The sequence below is a fragment of the Heptranchias perlo genome, unplaced genomic scaffold (genome assembly GCF_035084215.1).
Source record: "Heptranchias perlo isolate sHepPer1 unplaced genomic scaffold, sHepPer1.hap1 HAP1_SCAFFOLD_217, whole genome shotgun sequence".
Classification (NCBI taxonomy): domain Eukaryota; kingdom Metazoa; phylum Chordata; class Chondrichthyes; order Hexanchiformes; family Hexanchidae; genus Heptranchias; species Heptranchias perlo.
In genome coordinates, this window is record NW_027139231.1 from 218,647 (window position 1) to 240,364 (window position 21,718).

General features: G+C 44.9%; 1 protein-coding gene across 1 annotated transcript in view; it reads right to left on the reverse strand.

The window, feature by feature from the left end:
* The window catches only part of LOC137310107 (mitochondrial 10-formyltetrahydrofolate dehydrogenase-like), a 151,677-nt gene that overhangs the window by 66,606 nt on the left and 63,353 nt on the right, over positions 1 to 21,718 (reverse strand). Inside the window, exons 8-15 of the mRNA XM_067978066.1 lie at positions 21,323 to 21,448; positions 12,036 to 12,127; positions 10,860 to 11,007; positions 10,383 to 10,502; positions 10,039 to 10,166; positions 7,157 to 7,307; positions 6,570 to 6,640; positions 4,869 to 4,974 (exon numbers count right to left, since the gene is read on the reverse strand). Coding sequence (XP_067834167.1) covers positions 4,869 to 4,974; positions 6,570 to 6,640; positions 7,157 to 7,307; positions 10,039 to 10,166; positions 10,383 to 10,502; positions 10,860 to 11,007; positions 12,036 to 12,127; positions 21,323 to 21,448 — 942 coding nt within the window. The remainder of the gene's footprint in view (positions 1 to 4,868; positions 4,975 to 6,569; positions 6,641 to 7,156; positions 7,308 to 10,038; positions 10,167 to 10,382; positions 10,503 to 10,859; positions 11,008 to 12,035; positions 12,128 to 21,322; positions 21,449 to 21,718) is intronic.

Consider the following 21,718-nt stretch of genomic DNA (forward strand, 5'->3'; position numbering starts at 1 on the left):
GGCTGTGTAGTGCCTGTTGTTTCGGCGCTACACGGGCTCTCTGACATCCAAGATGGCGTCGATACGCACGTACGTTTCCAGCGTGATGTGCGCCGGACGCCATCTTGCTACAGGAGTTAGCACACGCGCAAATACCGAATGCTGGCAGCATGTAAAGTAGGGAGAAAGTGCGTGCAATCAGTGTGCAACGCTGATTTAAAGTGATAGACACCATTTTGGACCTTAACGCTCAACTCAACGCACAGTCTTAACCCCAACCATCTTTCAGTGCCTGGAGGACCCCCCACCAGCGCTATTTAAAGGGACCATGCGGGTGTTGCAGGTTAGTTGCTGGATTATTGCTTCTGGCTGCTGGTGGAGTAGGAAGTGTTTTTTGAAGCTCCCTATTCTTATTCAGAGTTCCTAGAGTACATTGAGAGTGGTTTGGCAGGTACTGCCTTACAGTTTGGAAAGATACAACCGTGTTGAACAACATTCCTGCCAACCATGGGCAGTCTGCTAGGGCTCCCACTGGGCATTGAGCATGACTGGGAGCATGCAGAGAGGCCACGCCTAGCGGGTCAAGCTGTGAGGAGCTGGAGGACGAGGAGGCGCAGGGCACTGAGAAGGAGGCCCTACCCAATGACGGCCTTCTGGGATCAATTCTCTTACCTCAACATGACCGAGGAGGATTGTATCCGATGCCTGAGGTTCACCAAGGAAGCCGTGACCGAGATCTGTCAACTGGTGCGGCCACAACTGCAGCCCCAGAGCAGGGCGAGGACAGCATTGCCTGTGGCTGTGAAGGTCACCGTGGTGCTGAATTTCTACGGCTCAGGATCATTTCAGGCCTCTGCTGGTGACATGTGCAACATCTCGCAGTATGCAGTGCACTGCTGCATAAGGGAGGTCACAGACGCACTGTACCACGTGAGGAGCAGGTTCATCACCTTCCCCCTCCACAGAGACAAGCAGAATGAGCGAGCACGGGGGTTCGCTCACCCATGGTGCAGGGTGCCACTGACTGCACGCATATTACCCTGCGTGCCCCACACATCAACTCAGCTGCCTTCATCAACTGAAAGGGCTGCCACTCCCTCAATGTGCAGCTGGTGTGCGACCACACGCATCGAATCACGGAGGTCGATGCCCGCTACCCTGGGAGCAGTCACAACGCCTTCACCATATGGCAGTCCAACGTGCCAGCAATCTATCACCCGACTCGGCAAGTCAAAGGCTGGATACTGGGCGACAAGGGCTAGCCCCTCATGACGTGGCTCATGACTCCGGTCAGGTGCACAGCAGGCCTATAATGAGATGCATGTTGCCACACGCAACATCGTGGAGCACACCATAGGCCTCCTCAAACAACGCTTCCGCTGCCTGGACTGGTCTGGAGGAGCCCTGCAGTACCTCACTGAGCAGGTGGGCAGATTCATGGTGGTCTGCTGCATGCTGCACAATCTCACCATCATCAGGGACCAGCCTTTGCCACCAATGATCGGAGAAGACCCTGAGCCAGAAGTGGAGGAGGAGGAGGAGGAGGTGGAGGAGAGGCGGAGGAGTAGGAGGAGGGGGTGGAGCCGGAAGAGGAAGTGGAGCAGATGCAAGGGTGCAACAGGAACCACACGCCTTGTCTGTAAGGGCTCTGCGTGCTCGCCTGATCCATGCCCGCTATCAATAATGTCAACTACATCCCCCAACTCACCAACAGTCCTACACTCTCCACCTTTCCCCTCCCACAAGACAATCAAATCGCCCTCCATCTGTTTACACATTGGTTTCCCCCTCAGCTCATCGCACAAATAAAAACCACCACCAAATGTAAATTCAAAGTCTCATTTATCAATGAATAAACTATGGAAACATAACAGAACTATTCACCCTTGTGTATTCCCTTAGTGCCTGTTGTCCGTGTGCTTTTACCTATCCCAGTGCTCCTACGAGGTGCTTCCCCAGTGGCTGGAGCATGGGTGGTGGGAGGCTGCTGGCCTTCAATTGAGGAGCATCCAGATGGCCTTGGAAGACGACCTCGAGCAGCTCTGGGCCAGGAGGGCCCGGCTTCAGACTGCACCATCTCAGCATGGGCTGCAGCAGTCTGGCCTGGCTGGCCGATAGGCAACAACAGGGGCACTGGCGGAGTGGTAGAGGTGGGAGCAAGAATGCTGTCCTGAGAGAGGACAGCAGGTCCGACTGCCATGGCTCCACGGCCACTCTCCCAGGGCGGTGCCTCAGCAATCCTGGCGATCAGCTGGAGAACGGATTGCTGGAGTGCTGTGACGCCCTGGAAGCCCCGTTCCACATTGGTCCCCAGACCCACGAAGCAGCAGTCTGAGCTGCATATGCAGTAGTCAGACCTTAGATGGCAGATGTTTGTGCTGCAATGGAAGCTGTGACATCAGTCATCAGACGTTGCATCATGGTGGGTTCCACAGGTGCGCTGATGGAGGTGACCACCCGTTCCATGTGGGAAAGGATGGGCACCAAGCTCTGCACATAGCCCTGTGCCAAGTTGGAGCTGGACTCCTCCATGCCCCTTCTCATTGTGCGCAGGCTTTCCAGTGCCCCAAGCATTTGTTGGTGTACACCCATCAGCCGTCTTCTGTAGCCTGGCCCATCGAAGTCCTCATCTGACTCCTCTGCAGCAGAACTAGTGAGCGACCTCGCCCTCCGGCGAGCTGGCACCTGTGGTATCCGTTCCCCCCGCCCCGGCTCCTGTACACTTGTGCTCGGTGTCTCACCATGTGCCGATCCCTCCTCTAACCTAACCTCTAAAGGACGCACAGTGTCAGTCTCTGAGCTGGTGGAAACAAGTGTCAAATTGAGTGACGGTGTGGCTTCAGTGTCCCCTCCTCCTCCTCCTCCTCCTCGGCTGGCGCCATGTGTTCTTGGGTCTGCAATGACAAAGGGAAACAGGTTGAGTTAAGGAGTGGGGAGAGGAGCAAGTAAGACGTGCGTGCTGACAGCATCTGCAGCACGTGAGTTAGAAAAGATTATGGGAGGAGGGAGATGTGGGAAACACGAAGGAGCATTAGATATGCAGAGACCCCCTTCACCGGGACTTCCATGGCATGTTGTGACGGCTGCAGCGATGACCCGCCCAATGATCCAAAGCACAGTCTCCTCTAGGGGGGTGAGGACATGTAGACGTGCCCGTCCAGCCTCAGGTCCCTCTTGCTGCCGGCTGTTTTACGCCACCTTCTCCTGCAAGACAGAGGACAGTGTGTCAGTGAGTGTCCTGCAAGGTGGGTAGGTGATGTGCCTGTCATGGTTGAATAGCTGTCAGTTTGTGTAACATGAGAGTGGTGGTTGTGTGGCCTGCAAGTGTGGTACTATGTGCGGGTGAGATGCAGCATGCCGAGTGCAGCGTTGCGTATGGATGGACAGTGTTTGTTGGTGGGTGGGTGACAGGGAGTGTGATGCGTGGAGCAGTGGTGCAGTTGGTAGGATGTGCCACTTGACACTGGCATTCACTCACCTCGACCACTCGTGTCAAATCATTGAACTTCTTTCGGCACTGCACCCACGTGCGTGGCGCAACGCTCCTGACGTTGACTTCCTGGGCCACAGCCTGCCAATGCCTGCGGAGCTGCAGTCTGGAGGGTCTCCGGCCACCCTGCGGGTACATGTTGGCCCTCCTTTCGTCCACCCCTTCCATCAGGGCCTCGAGTGCATCATCAGAGAAGCGTGGAGCCTTCTCTCGTGCCAGTCCCGCTATCCTCGTGGCCATCTTTCCCTCCTCCTTGTAAACTGTGTACCTGCCATTTGAAATGTGCACCTGCAGCTTTAAGAGGTGCAGGCTGCCGATGACGTGCGCAGTGCACGCCCCATTTCCAACTTCCTCATTCTCCGTGCAGCGCGGGTTGCGCTGGCTGCACGGAGATTTCACGGTCAGTAGCAGGCAGCACGAAGTTCACATGCTGCCTGCGTAGGGGCCATCGGGCGTGGGGTGGTAGTGCATCACGCTACCCCTGCCCGAAAACGGCCCTTATCGAATTTTTCCCTCCATAAGAGTACAAAAGCAAGGAAGTTATGCTAAACCTTTATAAAACACAGCTTAGGCCTCAGCTAGAGTATTGTTCTGGGCACCACACTTTAGGAAAGAAGTCAAGTCCTTGGAGAGGGTGCAGAGGAGATTTACTAGAATGGTACCAGGGATGAGGGACTTCAGTTATGTGGAGAGATTGGAGAAGCTGGGGTTGTTCTCCTTAGAACAGAGAAAGTGAAGGGGAGATTTAATAGAGGTGATCAAAATCATGAAGGGTTTTGATAGAGTAGATTGGGAGAAATTGTTTCCAGTGGCAGGAGGCTCAGTAACCAGAGGACACAGATTTAAGGTGATCGGCAAATGAACCAGAGGGAGATGAGGAGACATTTTTTTACGCAGCGAGTTGTGATGATCTGGAATGCACTGCCTGAAAGGGCGGTGGAAACAGATTCAATAATAACTTTCAAAAGAGAATTGGATAAATATTCGAAGGGAAAAAATGACAGGGCTATGGGGAAGAAGCAGGGTAATGGGACTAATTGGATAGCTCTTTCAAAGAGCCGGCACAGGCACGATGGGCCAAATGGCCTCTTTCTGTGCTGTATGACTCTATGATTCTATGTTTTAAAACTTGAATTAACCGAGACAGTTGAAGTATTCTTGCTGGTTCCTGCAGTCCCCGCATGGTGAGTTCTGGGTTTGCCGGGACATTAGTGAAGGTAAAATTTGGCCCCTCCTCCATATGGAGATCAATCATGTCAAGCTGTTCTTGTGTAGATCTTTGGGGCTGGTTAGACAGCATCATAAGCAAAGTACTGACAGTAAACTACTAACCTGCCCTGTCTGCTGACAAATTAACCCAAAAAGGAGATAATATTAAATTAAATTGGTGCTGAGTTACCTGCGCTGGCTTCAATACTAATGTGTTGCCAGCGGCCAGGCACGCTGCACTCTTCCACGCCAGCATCATGAGCGGGTAATTCCAGGGAATAATAATCGCACAGACACTGGAAAACACCAATAATTAGCAGTCACATTAAACCTAATCACTGCTCAGATGAAACATTCTTCCTTGAAAGGAATTTTACATTACAGGGATATTTACCAAATAGAGTCGCAGAATCATAGAAAATTTACGGCACAGAAGGAGGCCATTCGGCCCATCGTGTCCCCGCCGGCCAAAAATGAGCCACCCAGCCTAATCCCACTTTCCAGCACTTGGTCCGTATCCCTGTAGGTTACGGCACTTCAGATGCACATCCATGTACTTTTTAAATGAGTTGAGGGTTTCAGCCTCTCCCACCCTCTCAGGCAGTGAGTTCCAGACCCCCACCGCCCTCTGGGTGAAAAAAATCTTTCCTCAGCTCCCCTCTAATCCTTCTACCAATCACTTTAAATCTATGCCCCCTGGTTATTGACCTCTCTGCTAAGGGAAATAGGTCCTTCCTATCCACTCTATCTAGTCCAGTCTTAATTTTATACACCTCAATTAAATTACTCCTCAGCCTTCTGTTCCAAAGAGAACAACCCCAGCCTATCCAATCTTTCCTCAGAGTTAAAATTCTCCAGCCCTGGCAACATCCTCGTAAATCTCCTCTGTACCCTCTCTAGTGCAATTACATCCTTCCTGTAATGTGGTGACCAGAATTGTACACACTGTGGCCTAACCAGTGTTTTATACAGTTCCAGCATAACCTCCCTGCTCTTATATTTTATGCCTCGGCTAATAAAGGAAAGTATTCCTTGTGCCTTCTTAACCACCTTATCTATCTGTCCTGCTACCTTCAGGGATCTGTGGACATACACTCCAAGGTCCCTCACTTCCTCTACACCTCTCAGTATCCTCCCATTTATTGTGTATTCCTTTGCCTTGTTTGCTCTCCCCAAATGCATTACCTCACACTTCTCTGGATTGAATTCCATTTGCCACTTTTCTGCCCACCTGACCAGTCCATTGATATCTTCCTGCAGTCTACAGCTTTCCTCCTCACTATCAACCACACAGCCAATTTTTGTATCATCTGCAAACTTTTTAATCATGCCCTCTACGTTTAAGTCCAAATCATTAATATATACCACAAAAAGCCAGGGACCCAGTACTGAGCCCTGAGGAACCTCACTGGAAACAGCCTTCCAGTCACAAAAACACCCGTCGACCATTACCCTTTGCTTCCTGCCACTGAGCCAATTTTGGATCCAACTTGCCACTTTCCCTTGGATCCCATGGGCTTTTACTTTTTTGACCAGTTTGCCATGTGGGACCTTGTCAAAAGCCTTGCTAAAATCCATGTAGACTACATCAATTGTGCTAACTTCATCGATCCTCCTTGTCACCTCCTCAAAAAATTCAATCAAGTTAGTCAGACACGACCTTCCCTTAACAAATCCTTGCTGACTGTCCTTGATTACTCCGTGCCTTTCTAAGTGACAGTTTATCCTGTCGCTCAGAATTGATTTCAATAATTTGCCCATCACTGAGGTTCGACTGACTGGCCTGTAATTAGTCAGTTTGTCCCTCGCTCCCTTTTTAAACAACGGTACAACGTTAGCAGTCCTCCAATCCTCCAAACAAAACGATTGACAAATGAATTCGCCATCTTACCCCAGTGGTTCCTTCTTTGTAAATGTTAAATTTCGATTGGGACGTGCTTGGTTAATGGGGATTGTAGAACCCTAAAAGACATCAAAAATTACTCAGGTTAAATTTTAGTTTGGAAACAATTTTTTAATAAAATAACCAAGTCAGATTTCAAGTTCCTTCATTAAGTGAAACATTATCACAATAAGGAGTGGTAATCCATGTGTGATCAGGGGAGTTGAACTAGTTGGGACAGTGGCATATATGAAGAGAGAAGCAACATAAATGTTTGTTCTGGAATCTCTCTTTGCTCATGGAATTTACCACACACAGCAGCACCTTCGAATAGTGGAAACAAGCCTTCAGCTCTCCTGAGCAAAAATGGATCCGATTTAGGAGAAACAAACTGAATTTTTTTTTAAAAGAAACAATTTCAAAATGTGCAGAACATTATTCTGCGTTTTACTGCAGACTGAGAAAGAAAAATGCATTAGAATCAAGCTGTAGAACTACTGCAGTTAAACAAAGAGGTACCATTCAGTGTTTCCATTCTTTATAATAAAGAATATATCTTTATAATGGAAGGTCCAACGGACGTGTTAGTTTTGTACCTGAATCTTGTCGCACCAGCCTGCAAAGTATCTGAATGTTTGAATGGACATTCCAACGTGTGTCTTCAGTGCGAGTGTGTACACAGCCCCTGAATCAATGGCCTCAATGGTGGCAAGTTCTTCCTGGTGCTCCTCCATCAGATCTGCAAGTCTACAGTTGAAACAAAATAAGCATAGGAGCATTGGAACATGAGTAGACGATTCAGTTCCTCAAGCCTGTTCCACTATTCAATTAGATCATATGCCTGATCTGCACCTTAACTCCATTTACCCACCGCAGGGATCCCAGCATTGGGCCCATAAAAGGGGTGGCTCTGTGATCCAGGGCTCCCAGAGGGGAGTGGCAGGGAGCACATCTCAGGAGACTGCTGGTGTACAGCTTGTGATTCCCCACGGTTTTATGGGATGCTCTCTCAGCAAGCGAGGAATCACCCCTTTCCAATATTAAAATATTGAAGGCTGCAATCAGGAAATTACACCCATTCAGCTGATATCAACTTACAGCCAAATTTCCTGCCAATCTCATTAACATGAACTGGAATGTAAAAATGGACGTAAACAATCAGAGCCCAAGGAAAGGGTGAACTCACAGCACAAAGTCCTTCTTTAAGCGGGGCACGAAGCACAGAGAGAGAGAGAGAGAGAGAGAGAATTGCTAACAGAGTGAATTGCAAAAAAAAGTGAGGACTTTCAAACGGGCGTTTGGTGAGAGTGGGAATTAGGTGCTAAGTAATTTAAACCAAGGGACAACAGTAAATAAGTAAATATATAAATAAATAATCAGAGCAATTAATTAAATCTTGGGGGATAAAATTAAATAAGTAGAGGATAAATCAAAGGATCTGAATTGCATTAAATAAAAATCTGGTATACATAAATAATAAATAGGAGTTAAGGGGATACTAAACTAAAGCATATATACATATATAGGTATATATAGATAACATAAGTAGACCGACTTTTAAGTAAATGATGGGACAGCTAAGACCCATTGCCTGCAATTCCTGCGCCATGTGGGAACTCCAGGACTCTCCAGGCACCCTGGTGTGTGCAGAAAGTGACTCCAGTTACTCGAGCTCGAGCGCAGGGTTTCTGAGCTTGAGAAGCGTCTGGAGTCACTGGAGGGCCCATGGGACCTGCTTTCCAGAGGCAGGCCTGTCATTTCATAGAATCATAGAATGGTTACCGCACGGAAGGAGGACATTCGGCCCATCGAGTCCGCGTCCGCTCTATGTAAGAGCTAGTCCCACTCGCCCACCCTATCCCCGTAGCCCTGCACATTTTTTCATTTCAAGTACTTATCCAGTTCCCTTTTGAAGGCCAAGATTGAATCTGCCTCCACCACCCCCTCAGGCAGTGCATTCCAGATCCTAACCACTCGCTGTGTAAAAAAGTTTTTCCTCATGTCACTTTTGGTTCTTTTGCCAATCACCTTAAATCTATGCCCTCTGGTTCTTGACCCTTCCGGGGTCATATATTTTCATGAAGCTGCGTGCCTCAAATTTTAGGACAGTTTTAAATTTAATGGCTGAGGGCTGAGACAAATTGAGAAGGTTGTTAAAAAAGCATATGGGATCCTGGGCTTTATTAATAGAGGCATTGAGTATAAAAACAAGGAAGTTGTGCTAAACCTTTATAAATCACTGGTTAAGTATTATGTCCAATTCTGGGAACTATACTTTAAGAAGGATGTGAAGGCCTTAGAGAGGGTACAGAGGAGATTTACTAGAATGATTCCAGGGATGAGGGACTTCAGTTACGTGGAGAGACTGGAGAAGCTGGGATTGTTCTCCTTAGAACAGAGAAAGTTAAGGGGAGATTTAAACAGTAGCAGAAGGGTTGGTAACCAGAGGACAGAGATTTAAGGGAATGGCCAAAAGAGCCGGAGGGGAGATGAGGAAACATTTTTTTACGCAGTGAGTTGTAATGATCTGCAATGCACTGCCTGAACAGGCGGTGAAAGCAGATTCAATAATAACTTTCAAAGTTATTATTGGATAAATACTTGGGGGGAGAAAAATTTGCAAGGCTGTGGGGACAGAGCAGGGAAATGGGACTAATTGGATAGCTCTTTCAAAGAGCCGGCACAGGGACGATGGGCCCAATGGCCTCCTTCTGTGCTGCATCATTCTATGATTCTATGAAGTATGCCAATAAAATTTCAAGCCATCTAACTATCATTCATATACAATCGGCACAGCATGTTTAAGAAAATGCAGTTGTGGAAGCCATGAAAATGCATTCTAAGAAATGGAAAATACAGTGAGGAGAAATTAAAAACAATTGTTCAAAAAAAAATCGCTATAAAACACCAGCTGAGAATCTGGCTCTAACTTTACACCCGTTTTGAACCAGCATAGTTGCAGGAAATTTGCATATACAGCTCATTAACCTGGGGGCTGGAGCCATTATAATGAGGCGGGATGTGTTCAGGGGCAGGGATCAATAAATGGGCATAAAAGAGTGAAGAAATTGAAGCATAGTGTAATTATGTACATAACACTTGTGGTGGAGTCTCCTCGATCTTCTACGCTGGGTATTTGCTTTACACCCTGATTGTGCAATTGTTGGTACAAACACACAGGAAGTTGTACCCCTGTCTTCATAACAAATGCTTTTTTGTGGAGATGAATGCAAAATGAATTTTCAAATTGGCACCTGCTAATGTCGAACAGACACTGCACCAGACATGGTAACATATGGCTTTCATTAACCAATGACTGAATCCCGTTTGCTAGTGTTTTGCACACCAACACTCAGCTGTTTTTGAAGTGAGGAGTGACAACTGCCTGAAATAGTCATCGAATCGAACAACTTGCATAATTACACTACATATTCTCACAGATTACTTGTATTTAATGGGAATATCAGAAAGCACTTACTGGTACAACAATCTCCCTCTATCTCTTGCATTCATCTTTCCCCACTGCCCATTTTCAAACGCATCTTTGGCTGCTGCCACAGCTTTATCAACATCTGCATCCGATGAATACGACACCTCACAGATCACCTGCCGGAACAATCCCATGAATTTATTAACCCACTAGCCTGGTATCACTCTACATTTACAGGCCGTTACAAATCGCAAGTATCACCATTTTCGTTAGTTATATGGTTGTCACCATCAGTTATTTATAGGACAAAGATTACAATAATATTGTCCTACCTAAAGATTCTAGTTTATTTTGTCGTATGAATGAGCTTCACTGAAAGATCTGCTACTCACGGATCCGTCGGTGGGATTGATGGTGTTGTATGTCTTTCCATTCTCCGAATTTATAAACCTGCCATCGATGAAGCATTGGTGTGGCATTTTCACAGTCATGTCATTTATATCCATCGTAACCTTAAAATTAGAACCAAATTATCATAAAGATCTTTACTCAGAACCGTCTGGAAAGGTGGTTTTGGAAATTCTTTCGGAATTTCTGAAGTACAATCGCAAACGATTAACAAAGTAAACAGCGGTTTAGAAATTCAAAGATGGTGGAGAGGTCAGAGGCTTCTCAAATGATGCATGAAAGCTGCAACTTTAATAAGGTTCAAAAATGTCTTCATTCTAAGAGCTGCAGACAGACCAATCACACTACTGACTGGAATGGGGCTAGTCAGGTGCGATCGTAATGATAGGTCTCCCTCTGTATATCAGAGACTGGGACACTAACCAGTCTACTGATCAATAAACAGATATCGTAGTACTTACATAATCCACCTCCAGCTCCTCCTCTTTATCTTCTCCTCTCAGTTTTCTCACAACCATCTGAATGAAATCCTCGAACTTTGTTGCCATGTAAACATCTTCATTCTGCAGCTGCAGGTCACTGCATTTCTGTTTGATTTCTTCAACCAGCCTAAGCATACACCAATGTTTTTAATTATGCTGAGCTCATTTTATAAAGTACTTCAGAAAGAAAAGTGTTCTCATAAGAACTCGTTCTTAACCATTAAAGGTCCTCCAACAGTGATTAAGATGCATCTAGTCCTTGTCAGCACATTTCTAGTGAGAATCAATACATTCCTGATTCACAGGGACAAGCCACCATCATTTCATCATCTGTACACAACAATATGCAGGATAGTTACAGATGTTAAAATTGTAATGTTCCTGATCATTTCATTATGTGGAGAGATGAATGATCACCAGGGGTCACATGTTCAACACATTTAGATAAGTTGTGATAATTCACTGCAGCTCACAGATACTGGATCCATTTACCTGTGGGCTAAAGCTGACAGATATTGGATCCATTTACCTGTGGGCTAAAGCTGACAGATATTGGATCCATTCACCTGTGGGCTAAAGCTGACAGATATTGGATCCATTTACCTGTGGGCTAAAGCTGACAGATATTGGATCCATTCACCTGTGGGCTAAAGCTGACAGATATTGGATCCATTTACCTGTGGGCTAAAGCTGACAGATATTGGATCCATTTACCTGTGGGCTAAAGCTGACAGATATTGGATCCATTTACCTGTGGGCTAAAGCTGACAAGTGCCAATATTACATTAAAATGAAAATCAGCTATTTGCTGAAATTTAATGTTGATGCAGATTTCATATAAACAAAATAATGTGGGTTATAGGATCACTACTGGTTGCAGGTAGGATATCAGGGCATTAGTCCATATGTAACTGGTAGTATAGGTCTATCAGTGAGTTATTGTATTACTGTTGATTATGAAAGGAATCTGACTGTTACCATTATTAGTTATCAATATTTTGTGCAGAATCGGCAAAAAGTGGTCAATACACTTTATAAATGGAATTGGGTTTTCATGTGTTAGTGCTATCAGTGAGATGCTGAAGTGCTTACTGTGTCCTGCACATAGCTCCACACAAATGGCCAAAGTAAGTTTAAAAAGAGTATGAAAATTACCTGACCACATCCATCGAAGCTGCTCCAGATTTGAAGAAATCTGTGGAATCCTCAATGGCACCAACGTTGCTGAGAATTCCTTTCCAGATGGCCTGGAACACAGTAAAAATAAACAAATTAAGGTGTGTGCATAAAAGAACAACCTCTATTCTAGACGGATGCTGCAGTGAGCCGAGGGTCCCCAGCTCTCCCGGAATGACCGGGAATTTCCCGGAATTGGGGATTCCTCCCCCGAGTACTGCCTCCAGCGGCCCAGGGAGCAGAGTGATTAAACCTTCCCAACACCCCCCAGGGGGAGAAGAGTGATTAAACCTTCCCAACCCCCCCCCCCACACCGGGGGAAGAGTGATTAAACCTTCCCAACACCCCCCCCCACACCGGGGGAAGAGTGATTAAACCTTCCCAACACCCCCCCCCAGGGGGAAGAGTGATTAAACCTTCCCAACCCCCCCCCCCCACACCGGGGGAAGAGTGATTAAACCTTCCCAACCCCCCCCCCCACACCGGGGGAAGAGTGATTAAACCTTCCCAACACCCCCCCCCAGGGGGAAGAGTGATTAAACCTTCCCAACACCCCCCCCCCAGGGGGAAGAGTGATTAAACCTTCCCAACACCCCCCCCCAGGGGGAAGAGTGATTAAACCTTCCCAACACCCCCCCACAGGGGGAAGAGTAATTAAACCTTCCCAACCCCCCCCCCCACACCGGGGGAAGAGTGATTAAACCTTCCCAACCCCCCCCCCCCACACCGGGGGAAGAGTGATTAAACCTTCCCAACACCCCCCCCCAGGGGGAAGAGTGATTAAACCTTCCCAACACCCCCCCCCAGGGGGAAGAGTGATTAAACCTTCCCAACACCCCCCCACAGGGGGAAGAGTAATTAAACCTTCCCAACCCCCCCCCCCCCACACGGTGGGGAAGAGTGATTAAACCTTCCCAACACCCCGCCCCCCCGGGGGAAGAGTGATTAAACCTCTTGCCCCCACCCCCGCCTCACCACCCTGCTCATGGGAGGGCTCCTGGTTCTTGGAGCTTCTCACACGACAGCTGCTGGCGCGAAACCACAGCAAAAGTACTCGGGGTAGAGTTTATGTTTTCGGTGCAATCGGGAAATTGCGCCCAAATTGCACTGATTCGGTTACAGATCAAGTTTCCAATAAAAATCATTTGAATAATCACAAGCGTAAAATCTTCCATGAAGCAGTGCAATCGGGCAGTGGAACAGAACGTGATTATTTTTTATTTTTTTCTTTCCATTAAGAAGTATCCCTCGATGTATTTAAGAGTAGTGACCTGGTGCAGTTTTATTGATACAACTGGTTTATCACAAAAAATAAGCATTTTTATTAAGGGTGTCATCCTCCACCTGTGAATAACCTGATTTAAAATCAGTAAAAATGACTTAAAAAAACTATACTGAACCATTTACTCATTGGTCAAGTCAATTTCTTAGTAAATTAAATATTTTTTTATATGAAAAATCTTTTAAAACGAGCCTCTAGTGCCTGTGCACCTAAGAAAATGAGCCCAATTTGAAGAACCTTCCCGAACCGAACCAACAGAGTTGGTAACCCTAAGTGAGCCTACGATATAACAGTTTGGCATTCCACTTACCCACAGGTTGACTTTTTTTAAACTCCTCACCTATACTACTAATTCCAGTAGGACAGCTGGCCCATTCCAAAATATAACTGACACTCTCTGTAATGAGTTCCTTCAGCTCCTGATAAACAGAACTTACTGTCCATACAATCTGGTTCTCCTCAGACTTACACTGGCAGATGTTACTCAAAGATTAAAGATTTTATTTGAAAAATCAAAAAATCACAGAAGGAGGCCATTTGGCCCATTGTACCAGAAGGCATTTGATAAAGTCCCACATAAGAGACTGTTAGCTAAGATAGTAGCCCATGGAATCGAGGGAAAAGTACGGACTTGGTTAGGAAGTCAACAGAGAGTAGGGATAATGGGTAGGTACTCACATTGGCAGGATGTGACTAGTGGAGTCCCGCAGGGATCTGTCTTGGGGGTCTCAATTATTCACAATATTTGTTAACGACTTAGATGAAGGCATAGAAAGTCTCATACCTAAGTTTGCCGATCACACAAAGATTGGTGGCAAACATAAAATTATAAAGGGATATTGATAGATTAGGTGAATGGGCAAAACTGTGGCAAATGGAATTCAATGTAGGAAAATGTGAGGTCATCCACTTTGGATCAAAAAAGGATAGAACAGGGTACTTTCTAAATGGTAAAAAGTTAAAAACAGTGGATGTCCAAAGGGACTTAGGGGTTCAGGTACATAGATCATTGAAGTGTCATGAACAGGTGCAGAAAATAATCAATAAGGCTAATGGAATGCTGGCCTTTATATCTAGAGGACGAGAGTACAAGGGGGCAGAAGCTATGCTGCAGCTATACAAAACCCTGGTTAGACCGCACCTGGAGTACTGTGAGCAGTTCTGGGCACCGCACCTTCGGAAGGACATATTGGCCTTGGAGGGAGTGCAGCGTAGGTTTACTAGAATGATACCCGGACTTCAAGGGTTAAGTTACGAGGAGAGATTACACAAATTGGGGTTGTATTCTCTCGAGTTTACAAGGTTAAGGGGTGATCTGATCGAAGTTTATACGATAGTAAGGGGAACAGATAGGGTGGATAGAGAGAAACTATTTCTGCTGGTTGGGGATTTTAGGAGTAGGGGGCACAGTCTAAAAATTAGAGCCAGACCTTTCAGGAGTGAGATTAGAAAACATTTCTACACACAAAGGGTGGTAGAAGTTTGGAACTCTTTTCCGCAAACGGCAATTGATACTAGCTCAATTGCTAAATTTAAATCTGAGATAGATAGCTTTTTGGCAACCAAAGGTATTAAGGGATATGGGCCAAAGGCAGGTATATGGAGTTAGATCACAGATCAGCCATGATCTTATCAAATGGCAGAGCAGGCACGAGGGGCTGAATGGCCTACTCCTGTTCCTATGTTCCTATGTGCTAGTGTTGGCTCTTTGAAAGAGCTCTCCAATTAGTCCCACTTCTCTGTTTTTTCCCCATAGCCCTGTAAATTTCTCTTTTTCTAGTATTTATCCAATTCTGTTTGAAAGTTACTAGTCAATCTGTTTCCACCACCCTTTCAGGCAGTGTGTTCCAGATCATAACAACTCGCTGGGTAAAAATATTTTTCATCGACATAGGTAGAACTAGGAATGAGGTTCTGCTAAGACAATTTGAGGAGCTAGGGTCTAAATTAATAAGCAGAATATCAAAGGGAATAATCTCTGGTTACTACCTGAGCCACGTGCAAATTGGCATAGGGACAAACAAATCAGAGAGTTAAATCATAGAATCATAGAAGTTACAACATGGAAACAGGCCCTTCGGCCCAACATGTCCATGTCGCCCAGTTTATACCACTAAGCTAGTCCCAATTGCCTGCACTTGGCCCATATCCCTCTATACCCACCTTACCCATGTAACTGTCCAAATGCTTTTTAAAAGACAAAATTGTACCCGCCTCTACTACTGCCTCTGGCAGCTCGTTCCAGACACTCACCACCCTTTGAGTGAAAAAATTGCCCCTCTGGACCCTTTTCTATCTCTCCCCTCTCACCTTAAATCTATGCCCCCTCGTTATAGACTCCCCTACCTTTGGGAAAAGATTTTGACTATCTACCTTATCTATGCCCCTCATTATTTTATAGACTTCTATAAGATCACCCCTTAACCTCCTACTCTCCAGGGAAAAAAGTCTCAGTCTATCCAACCTCTCCCTATAAGTCAAACCATCAAGTCCCAGCAGCATCCTCGTAAATCTTTTCTGCACTCTTTCTAGTTTAATAATATCCTTTCTATAATAGGGTGACCAGAACTGTACACAGTATTCCAAGTGTGGCCTAACTAATGTCTTGTACAACTTCAACAAGACATCCCAACTCCTGTATTCAATGTTCTGACCAATGAAACCAAGCATGCCAAATGCCTTCTTCACCACCCTATCCACCTGTGACTCCACTTTCAAGGAGCTATGAACCTGTACTCCTAGATCTCTTTGTTCTATAACTCTCCCCAATGCCCTACCATTAACGGAGTAGGTCCTGGCCCGATTCGATCTACCAAAATGCATCACCTCACATTTATCTAAATTAAACTCCATCTGCCATTCATTGGCCCACTGGCCCAATTTATCAAGATCCCGTTGCAATCCTAGATAACCTTCTTCACTGTCCACAATGCCACCAATCTTGGTGTCATCTGCAAACTTACTAACCATGCCTCCTAAATTCTCATCCAAATCATTAATATAAATAACAAATAACAGCGGACCCAGCACCGATCCCTGAGGCACACTGCTGGTCACAGGCCTCCAGTTTGAAAAACAACCGTCTACAACCACCCTCTGTCTTCTGTCGTCAAGCCAATTTTGTATCCAATTGGCTACCTCACCTTGGATCCCGTGAGATTTAATGCGTGGCTCAAAGAGTGGTGTGAGGGACAGGGGTTTCAATTCATGGGGCACTGGCACCAGTACTGGGGAAAGAGGGAGCTGGTCTGATGGGACGGGCTCCACTTAAACCAGGCTGGGACCAGCGTCTTGGAGAATCAAATAATTAGGGCTGTGGACAGGGCTTTAAACTAAATAGGGGGAGGGGAGGAGTCAGGTGAGGGGAAATTTAGAAATCTAATGAGAAAAGTTAAGGCAGTGAGAACAGTGTAGTGATTTGGGTAAAGATAAGCAGAGTGTGGCAGGAAGGGACAGAGAGTTTACCAATAATAGTGCAACAACAAGTAAGGTCAAAGCAGGGAAAAATGGTAAAAAGTCAAAATTAAAGACTCTTTATCTGAATGCACGGAGCATTCGTAACAAGATAGATGAATTAGTTGCATAAATAGAGATAAATGGGTTTGATCTAATAGCCATTACATAGATGTGGTTGTAAAGTGACCAAGGTTGGGAACTAAATATTCTAGGGTACATGATATTTGGAAAAGACAGGCAGAATGGAAAGGGAGGGGGTGCAGCCCTAATAATAAAGGATGAGATAAGGACCATGGTGACAAAGGACCTTGGCTCAGAGGATCAGGAAGTAGAATCAGTACGGGTGGAAATAAGAACTAACAAGGGGCAGAAAACACTGGTGGGAGTAGTTTATAGGCCCCCTAATAGAAGCTATACCATTGGACAGAGTATGAATCATGAAATAATAGGAGTTTGTAACAAAGGCAATGCAGTAATTATGGGGGACTTTAATCTGCATATAGACTGGGCAAATCAAATTGGCAAAGGTAGTTTGAAGGACGAGTTCCTGGAATGTATTCGAGACTGTTTCCTAGAGCAATACATCATGAAACCAACCAGGGGACAGGCTATTTTAGATCTTGTATTGTGTAATGAGATAGGGTTAATTAGTAATCTTACAGTAAAAGAACCTCTGGGAAAGAGTGATCATAATATGATAGAATTTCACATTGAGTCTGAAAGTAACGTACTTAAGTCAGAAACTAGAGTCTTAAACTTAAATAAAGCCAATTACATCGGTATGAGGGGCGAGTTGTCAAAGGTAGATTGGGAAATTAAATTAAACAGTTTGACAGTTGAAAAGCAATGGCAAACATTTAAAGAAATATTTCAATATTCTCAACAAATATACATTTCATTGAGAAATAAAAACTCCATGGGAAAAGTGATCCATCCGTGGCTAACTAAAGAAGTTAAGGAGAGTATTAGATTAAAAGAAGAGGCCTATAATGTTGCCATGAAGAATAATAAGCCTGGGGATTGGGAGAGTTTTAGAAACTAGCAAAGGACAACCAAAAAATTGATAAAAAGAGAGAAAATAGAATATGAAAGTAAACTAGCAAGAAATATAAAAACAGATTGTAAGAGCTTCTACAAGTATGTAAAAAGGAAGAGAGTAGCAAAAGTAAATGTTGGTCCCTTAGAGGCTGAGACAGGAGAAATTATAATGGGGAATCAGGAAATGGCAGATGCGGAAAACAAGTATTTTGTATATAACAAATATTTTTGTGTCTTCACAGTAAAAGAAACAAAAACTATACCAAAAATAATGGGGAACCAAGGGGCAAATGAGAGTGAGGAACTTAAAACAATTAATATCACTAGAGAAAAAGTACTGGACAAACTAATGGGACTAAAAGCCGTCAAATCCCCTGAACCTGATGGCCGACATCCTGGGGTTTTAAAAGAGGTGGCTGCAGAGATAGTGGATGCATTGGTTATGAACTTCCAAAATTCTCTTGATTCTAGAATGGTCCCAGTGGATTGGAAGGTAGCAAATGTCACCCCGCTATTCAAGAAAGGAGAGGAAGAGAAAACAGGGAACTACAGGCCAGTTAGCCTGACGTCGGTCGTCGTGAAAATGCTGTAATCCATAAATAAGGAAGTGATAACAGGGCACTTAGAAAATCATATGATAGTCAGAGTGAACATGGTTTTATGAAAGGGAAATCATGTTTGACAAATTTATTAGAGTTCTTTTGAGGATGTGACGAGCAGGGTAGATAAAGGGGAACCAGTGGATGTAGTATATTTGGATTTTCAAAAGGCATTCGATAAGATGCCACATAAAAGATTAGGAATCTTACAACACCAGGTTATAGTCCATAATCTCCGAAAGCTTGTGATTTTAAAATAAATTTGTTGGACTATAACCTGGTGTTGTAAGATTCCTTACATTTGTCCACCCCAGTCCATCACCGGCATCTCCACAACATAAAAGATTGTTACACAAGGTAAGGGCTCATGGGGTTCGGGGTAATATATTAGCATGGATAGGGGATTGGTTAACGGACAGAAAACAGAGAGTAGGGATAAATTCTCAGGTTGTCAGGCTGTAACTAGTGGGGTGCCACAAGGATCGGTGCTTGGGCCTCAGCTATTTACAATCTATATTAATGACTTGGATGAAGGGACCGAGTGTAATGTATCCAAGTTTGCTGACGATACAAAGCTCCCACCGAAAGTAAGCTGTGAGGAGGACACAAAGAATCTGCAAAGGGATATAGACAGGTTAAGTGAGTGGGCAAGAAGGTGGCAGATAGAGTATAATGTGAGGAAATATGAGGTTATTCACTTTGGTAGGAAGAATAGAGAAACAGAATATTTTTTAAATGGTAAGAAACTATTCAATGTTGGTGTTCGGAGAGACTTCAGTGTCCTCGCACAAGAAACACAAAAAGTTAGTATGCAGGTACAGCCAGCAATTAGGAAGGCAAATGGCATGTTGGCCTTTATTGCAAGGGGGTTGGAGTACAAGAATAAGGAAGTCTTACTACAGTTGTACAGGGCTTTGGTGAGACCTCACCTGGAGAACTGCATAGAGTTTTGGTCTCCTTATCTAAGGAAGGATATACCTGCCTGAGAGGCAGTGCAATGAAGGTTCACTAGATTAATTCCTGGGATGAGAGGGTTGTCCTATGAAGAGATAATGAATAGAATGGGCCTATACTCTCTGGAGTTTAGAAGAATGAGAGGTGATCTCATTGAAACATATAAGATTCTGAGGCGGCTTGAACAGGGTAGATGCTGAGAGGTTGTTTCCCCTGGCTGAAGAGACTAGAACAGGGGCATAATCGCAGGATAAGGGGTCGGCCATTCGACTGAGATGAGGAGGAATTTCTTCACTCAATGGGTTGTGAATCTTTGGAATTCTCTACCACAGAGGGCTGTGGATGTTGAGTCATTGAATATATTCAAGGCTGAGATGGATAGATTTTTGGACTCATGGGGAATCAGGGATATGGGGATCGGGCGGGAAAGTGGAGTTGAGGTCGAAGATCAGCCATGATCTTATTCAAAGCAGGCTCGAGGGGCTGTATGGCCTACTCCTACGCCTATTTCTTATGTTCTTATCTCCCCTCTGGTTCTTTTGCCAATTACCTTAAATCTGTGTCCTCTGGTTACCGACCCTGGAAATAGTTTCTCCTTATTTATCCTATTAAAACCCTTCATAATTTTGAACACATCTATTAAATCTCACCTTAACATTCTCTGCTCTAAGGAGAACAATCCCAGCTTCTCCAGTCTCTCCACATAACTGAAGTCCCTCATCCCTGGTGCCATTCTAGTAAATCTCTTCTGCGCCCTGACATCCTTCCTAAAGTGTGGTGCCCAGAATTGGACGCAATACTCTAACTGAGACCTAACCAGTGTTTTATAAAAGGTTTTTCATGGCAACAACAACTTGCATTTATATAGTGCCTTTAATGTAGTAAAACGTTCCAAGGCGCTTCACAGTAGCGTTATCAAATTTGACACCGAGTCACATAAAGTGATATTAAGACAGGTGACCAAAAGCTTAGTCAAAGAGGTAGGTTTTAAGGAGGGTCTTATAGGAGGAGAGAGAGGTAGACAGGCGGAGAGGTTTAGGGAGGGAATTCCAGAGCTTAGGGCCCAGGCAGCTGAAGGCATAGCCATCAATGGTGGAGTGATTAAAATCGGGGATGTGCAACAGGCCAGAATTGGAGGAGCGCAGAGATCTGGAGGGGGTTACAGAGATAGGGAGGGGCGAGGCCATGGAGGGATTTGAAAACAAGGATGAGAATTTTAAAATCAGGGAGTTGCCAGACCAGGAGCCAATGTAGGTCAGCAAGCACAAGCACGATCACAGAATTATACTGAAATTTGTTACAGCTAGAAACATTCAAAAGTCTCCCCTACGGTGTGCATTTTCATAGTAAAGGAAGTAAGTTAGAATTGGGAGCAATTAGTAAATGAAAATAAACATTTGAATAAAAAAAAATCGAAGGTCATCTCTCGAGTATATCAACTCAGTCACTATGGTATCTAATTGTATTTCGAATAACCCGAATACCTTTACCCTAATTAACTACATTAATGAATTATTCCAAACATTTATCAAAACGTACAATGAACTACTGGTTTAATGGCAGTGACTGTTCTTTAGGCAATTACTGCAGCCATCTTGTAAAGTCCCATAAACAGCAACGAGACCAATGATCAGTTGGTTGAGGGGTGAATGTCGGATAGGACACCAGGAGAACACCCTGCTAACTTGACTTTTGTTCTAAATTTACTTTGCACTAATTCACCACACTTGACACAACTGTGTTTAACCCTCCTCCACTCTACCCCTCCACCGTGCCAACCAACAACTATTTGGATTTTTCTGCATGTCGTGCAGAACATCCTTATGATAATGTGTCACAAACAGTTCCAGTGGATGCACTAGACTGTCAGATAGAGGGGGTCAGGTAACAAACACCTACAATGAGAAACACATTTTGGAAAAGTAAATACACTGTACCTTTATATCCTCAGCAATCTTCTTTTCTTCTTCTGTCAGTTCCACAGCGACAGTGTCACCAGAAGAGAAATATCTGGAGGCGGGAATCATTTTCCCGTCTTCAAACTGAAGGTTTCGAACCACCAGCTGCAAAAATCAATGGTCATCACTGATCTAATATTGCAAATACAGATGTTCCACCAAAAGCACAGAATGACTTTGCTGCCTTCTACATGCACTGCCACTCATAGTAAACCAAAAGCTCCGATCCCTGGCCTCTGCTGTGTAAGAGGCCAACTCAGCTAGGCCAGTGTTGAGACACTTTACAATCAATTTCAGAGACTTAGAGCTGGGAAGCTGGCTCTCCAAATCCCACCCCTCCTGTTGGAAGGTGCTTGTGTGGACAGTACCCAGCAG